The sequence below is a fragment of the Schistocerca americana genome, chromosome 1, assembly GCF_021461395.2.
Source record: "Schistocerca americana isolate TAMUIC-IGC-003095 chromosome 1, iqSchAmer2.1, whole genome shotgun sequence".
Classification (NCBI taxonomy): Eukaryota; Metazoa; Arthropoda; class Insecta; order Orthoptera; family Acrididae; genus Schistocerca; species Schistocerca americana.
Genome location: NC_060119.1, coordinates 1,116,828,004 through 1,116,833,660, shown reverse-complemented (window position 1 = coordinate 1,116,833,660; position 5,657 = coordinate 1,116,828,004). Strand labels below are relative to the sequence as shown.

General features: G+C 61.5%; 1 protein-coding gene across 1 annotated transcript; it reads right to left on the bottom strand.

Annotated features, from left to right (window-relative positions):
* Nucleotides 1-492: 492 nt before the first annotated feature.
* On the bottom strand, nt 493-5,365 carry LOC124596748 (putative uncharacterized protein ENSP00000383309). The gene is made up of 4 exons (XM_047135893.1): nt 5,237-5,365; nt 4,392-4,685; nt 974-1,650; nt 493-925 (listed from the first exon to the last, which is right to left on the bottom strand). The coding sequence occupies exons 1-4, from the start codon at nt 5,363-5,365 to the stop codon at nt 493-495; spliced, it is 1,533 nt and encodes a 510-aa protein (XP_046991849.1).
* Nucleotides 5,366-5,657: the final 292 nt, after the last annotated feature.

The following is a 5,657-nucleotide window of genomic DNA, read 5'->3' as shown; positions in this document are numbered from 1 at the left end:
TGCACTGGCGGCACGGCTCGGTCACCGATCCCGGAGGGTGCACACTCCAGTGACGAGCCGTGGCGCGACCGCGTGGACCGAGCGAGACAAAAGGCCGCGTCACAGAATGTTCTGCTCTTGGCGCGACCGGAGGCGCCGTAACGTCCGCGAAGAAGCGAAAGACAATTTAACGGCGACTGCGTTCACGACCGCGCGTACGCATTTACGGCGGAGTCACGTTGACTCGACGCACGTGGTCCGCGGCGGAAGAACTGGGGAGACGTGTGTCGCGTCGCGTCGACTAGCTCGCACTGATGGCAGCTTTGTTCCCGTGCGGTCCGGTGTGCGACGCACCGTTGCCGAAATTCCGCATAACGGTACAGCTGCCCCTACTTGTGTCGGCAGTGCCGTAGTTCAGCCCATCGTGCGTTGGACGGTGCTGCCGCCACACAGATCCCCCCTTGGAGAGCGGAGCTCCGTAGCTGCGAAAACGCGGCGTTCGTTCGCGTGTGTTTAAAGTTCGTGCACTGCGTGATGGCAGTGCGGCAGCTTTGGCGGGGGTCGGTCGGCGTCGGAAGGGCGGCGGCCCGTGACGTCAGCGCGCCGGACCGGCGAGCGTGCGGTGGGCGTGTCCTCGCGCTGGCGGCTAGTGACAGCGGCAGCAGGCACTGGCTGCGACTGTCCGTAGCGATGCGCGTGAAGGCGCGCGTTGCAGGTCATTGGTGGCGACGTCTCGAAGGCGCTTGCGCGAGTGCGGTACCGTCGGAACTCGAACGCGGGTCCGGGAGCTACTACGGACAAGCCGGGCGGTGTGGTGCGCGATGTCCGGAGCTCGACGGAGAAGCGAATGAGGTAAGCAGGCGCGGGTGCCGATCCGGCCTCAACGCCCGACGCGGCGGAGGCAAAAGACGCGAACGCGGGTCCAGGAGCTGTGACGAACGCTCGACTGGAGTTACCGGCCGAAGGCACTTGCAGCTGGAGGTCGGGTCTCTACAGCGGACGGCGGCTCGTGGGCGCCGAATTCTGACGGCGTTCGGCGGCTCGGGCGCGTGACTGCCGGTTTCGGTGTCGTGGCGCGCTGGCGACGCAGCACGGCCGTTTGAATCGGACGCGGCGGCCGGCGCGCGTGACGTAGTCCGCTGGCGGCTGTGGTGGGGGCGACCGGTGCGCCTGTGGTGGGCGCGGTCCGGGCGGCCGTACCAGCTGCCTGGGCGTGGTGGTGGGAGGCGCACGTGGCGGCGCGATGACAGCGGGCTGCAGCTGTGTGTCACCGGCGGCTCCGCGTGCGGGTTCCGTCTGACCGCTGGCAGAGGGCGTGTCGTCTGTGAACAGATCTTCTGCCGGGTCGAAGAAATGCGTGGCTGATGGAGCGGGCAAGACGTAGGCTGGTTTGACGCGGTCGACTGACACTGTCAACAGCTTTCCGTTGCACCCGAGGACCAGCGTTTTGTCTCCTCGGGCGATCACGCGGTGCGGTCCACTGTAGGGCGGTCGGAGAGGTGGCCGTACTGCGTCGGTACGCAACATGACGTGCGTGCAGCGCTGCAGGTCGGCATGGACGAATATCTTCCCGGTGCCGTGCCGCGTCGGTGCGTGCGCTCGGAGGCCGGCCATGTGACTGCGCAGACGTTCCGCCAGAGTGGGTGCCACGGCGTCGCGTGGGAGTCTTGCCTCTTCGACAAAATCGCCCGGGATTGTCAGGGATTGCCCGTAAATGAGGTCGGCAGGTGACGCGCCGATCTCCTCCTTCGGCGTGACTCGCAGGCCGAGCAGCACCAGTGGGAGCGCCTCTGGCCATGAGGTGTCGTGGCAGGTTAGAGCGGCTTTGAGAGTCCTGTGGAACCGTTCGACCATGCCATTCGACGCCGGATGGTAGCTGGTTGTCCTGTGTAACCGGGTGCCACACAGTCTGGCGACGTGCGCGAACAACGCGCAGTCAAACTGGCGGCCGCGATCAGTTGTCACGTGACTGGGACATCCGAAGCGTGCCACCCAGGTGTCGACGAATGCGGTGGTGACGGTCTCGGCTGTGACGTCCGCGACGGGCGTTGCTTCCGGCCAGCGAGTGAAGCGGTCCACCATTGTTAGGAGGTACCGCTTGCCTTGTGAGAGAGGAAGCGGGCCGACGAGGTCCACGTGGACGTGTGCAAATCGGCGTGTCGCGTCCGGGAAGGTGCCCACGGGTGCGTGGGTGTGCCTCCCGACTTTGGCGCGCTGACATGCGGTGCAAGTGCGCGCCCATTCGCGACAGTCCTTCCGAAGCCCGGGCCAGACGAAACGCGCAGCCACGAGCGTCGCAGTGGTGTTGGTGCCGGGGTGTGACAGTCCGTGGATACGGTCGAAGGCACTGCGTCGGAATTTCTCTGGGAGAAACGGTCGGTGCGTGCCGGTTGAGGTGTCACACCAAATCTTCCGTGCGGAGCCGGGGACAGGCACCAGCTCCAGTTGCAGGCCGCTGGAAGTGTCGTGACGGAATCGGTGTAGTTCTTCGTCACTCTCCTGTACTTGGGCCACGTCCTCAAAGTTCACAGGGGGTGAAATAACGGCACACGCTCGGGACAAACAATCGGCGACGATATTGTCTATCCCCGAAATGTGTCGAATGTCAGTCGTGAATTGCGACACGTACTCTAACTGCTGGAGTTGGCGCGGTGAACACTTAGTGTGGTTGTTCTCGAACGCGTGGGTAATGGGTTTGTGATCGGTGAAAATGATGAACTGTCGGGCTTCTATGGACGGTCGGAAGTATTTCACCGCCGCGTACACCGCAAGCAACTCTCGGTCATAAGCGCTCCAAGCACGTTGCGAATCGGAAAGCTTTTTGGAGAAAAACCGAGAGGCTGCCAACTCCCGCCGACGCGCTGTTGTAACGCCGCGCCGATGGCGGCCTGGCTGGCGTCCACGACTACAGCTAAGTCCGCGTCATGTACCGGGTGCGCGAGCAGCGTCGCTTCCACGAGATTCCTTTTTGAGTCTGTGAAGCTCTGCTCCATTGCGTCTGTCCAATTCACGAGGGTCTTCTCTTTAGAGATAGGACCTTGTAACGCCTTAGTCAGCGGCTCTTGCACTGCTGCGGCGTTGGGCAGGTGTCGACGATAAAAGTTCAACATGCCGAGGTAGCGTCGTAATTCTTTGTGCGTCTGCGGACGCGGCATGTTCTGGATTGCCTTAACTTTCTCCGGTAGCGGTGTCGATCCGGTGGGCGTAATTAAATGGCCGAGGAACTCAATTTCCGTCACGCCGAACTCGCATTTAGCGGGGTTAATGACGATGTCGGCTTCACTCAGGCGCTGAAAGATGGTCGTTAAGTGGCGGCGGTGGAGTTCGGGCGACTTGGAATACACCAAGATGTCGTCGAGGTACGCGAAGCAAAATGGCAAGCCTCGCAAGACGCCGTCCAGGAACCGCTGCCAAGTCTGGGCAGCATTCCGAAGACCGAAAGTCATAAACAGGCTTTCAAAAAGCCCAAAGGGCGTTACGATGGCTGTTTTTTCGATGTCTTCGGGCGCCACCGGAATTTGGGTGTACGCCTTTGCGCAGTCAATCTTGCTGAACACCGCGCAGCCCGCCAAGGCGTAGCTGAAGTCTTGAAGGTGTGGGACTGGGTATCGGTCCGGCACCGTTCGCGAATTAAGGGCGCGATAGTCCCCACACGGGCGCCACGAATTGTCTTTCTTGGGCACTAAATGCAACGCCGATGACCATGGGCTGCTCGATGGTCGCACGATGCCTTGCCGCAGCATGGCCTCGAACTCTGCCTTTGCTGCTGCGAGTCTGTCCGGCGCGAGTCGACGTGGGCGACATGATGTGGGGGGTCCGGGTGTGGTTATTATGTGGTGCACCGTCGAATGTTTGATGTCTCTCGGTGCACCGGCTGGGCGGGTGAGGTCGGGGAATTGTTCCAGAATGTCAGCGTACGGTCCGGGGCACTTCACGGGTTTAACGCTGTAGTATGCAGCCTGCCGGCGCTGTCCCGCTATCTTTAACTTAGTCGTGGCGTCGATGAGCTGGCCGTTTGCGATGTCGGCTAGTAGCCCGTAGTGGCCGAGAAAGTCTGCGCCCAGGATCGGCTCATTGACGTCGGCCACGGTAAAAGTCCACGAGAACGTGCGCCGTAGGCCCAGATCTATATTGCGGCTGTGTGTGCCGTAAGTTTTAATCGTGGAGTTGTTCGCCGCTGTAAGGCAGAGTGCCTCGGCCCGCCTGCGGTCTCGTAACATAGAACGGGGGAAGATCGAGAGGTCCGAACCCGTGTCGACGAGGTACCTCACGCCTGCCCCCCGTTCCACAACAAACAGACGCTTCGATATCATATTGCAGCCGGGTGCGCCTAGGTCCGGTCGCAGCTGGCGTTTGGGTGCGAGCAAGGAGCGCGGCACCTGGTTGTTTCGTTGCCGAAGCGGGCGTGGTACCAGCAGTAGCCGCTTTGTGCGTGCTGTGACGTCGGCGGGGTACCGTTGGAGCGACTGTTGCTGCGTTGCCGGCTGCGCGAGCCACGCCGCCTGTCGCCCGGTCTGCTGCCGCTGCGGCGCGTGCTGCCCTCTTGCTGCGAGCACGCCAACCGGTCGACTTGCGTCGAGAGAGCTGCCACCTGTGCCATCAAGTTTTGCACTAGCTGGTGCAGGTCGGCATCCGATGCGGGTGCGGGAGGCGCTGGCCGCCACGGAGGTGGGGGGACGGAGTCGTAAGCTGCCGCAGCCGCGGTGCTAGGCGCCGTTGTCAGCGCGTCGTGCACCCTGTCGGCCAAGTTAGCGACGGCGTCCAGCTGTATCTCCGTCTGTGCGGCTATCACTGCCTGCACCTGAGCTGGGAGGCTGCGCACCCAGATAGTGCGCAACAGCGAATCTGGCACCATATCGGACTGCGCGAGGCTCCGCAAGTGACGCAGGAATTGCGAGGGCCTCCGATCGCCGCATTCCTCTTGCCGCAGCAGTTGGTGCACACGCTGTTCCTCTGACGACGAAATCCGCCGGATCAGCTCCTCCTTGAGCCGTTTGTAGCTCGACTGCGTCGGTGGGGCGGTGATTATATCCCGCACTTCGGCCGCATAGTTCTGGTCCAGCTGGCTCACCACGTGCCCAAATTTCGCCAGGTCGCAGGTCACGTGGTTGCTCATAAATACCGCCTCAACCTGGCTGAACCACATCACGGGGTCGCGCGGCCAAAAGGGAGGCAGCCTGATCAATGCCCGTCCAGCGCTTGTCGGCGTTCCGGCGGTCGTAGGAGGCGTCGGTGTGGCGGGGATTTGCGCGCCAACATTGTCCTGAGCTGTCTGCGGCTGCGCGGCGTCCGCGCGTGTAGTCCGTGCCTGTAGCTCATTCTCTAGCCTCGTGTTGCGTGCGAGCAGTTCTTCGACGGTCTTTCGCAACTCCTCTAGTGTCGCCATCTTAGTTCAGAGTCGAATCCTCGTACAAGAGGAAAGCACACAGTGAAAATAACACAAGGGAAACACACGAAAAGAAAAAAATAACACTAAGCAGTCCGCGATCAAAATATACGCACACAAAAACAATACAAAAAAAGTTAGTTAAAATAAAAAAAAATTACTATGGAGCACTGTTCGGCGCGGGCGTATGCGCGCAAGCCTACTCGCGGTTCCACGTCTCTCGTACCGACGAACGTTTGTCACCACGTGTTTTTTTAGCCTCAGATCACGTCGGGGTCACCAGTGAAGCGGG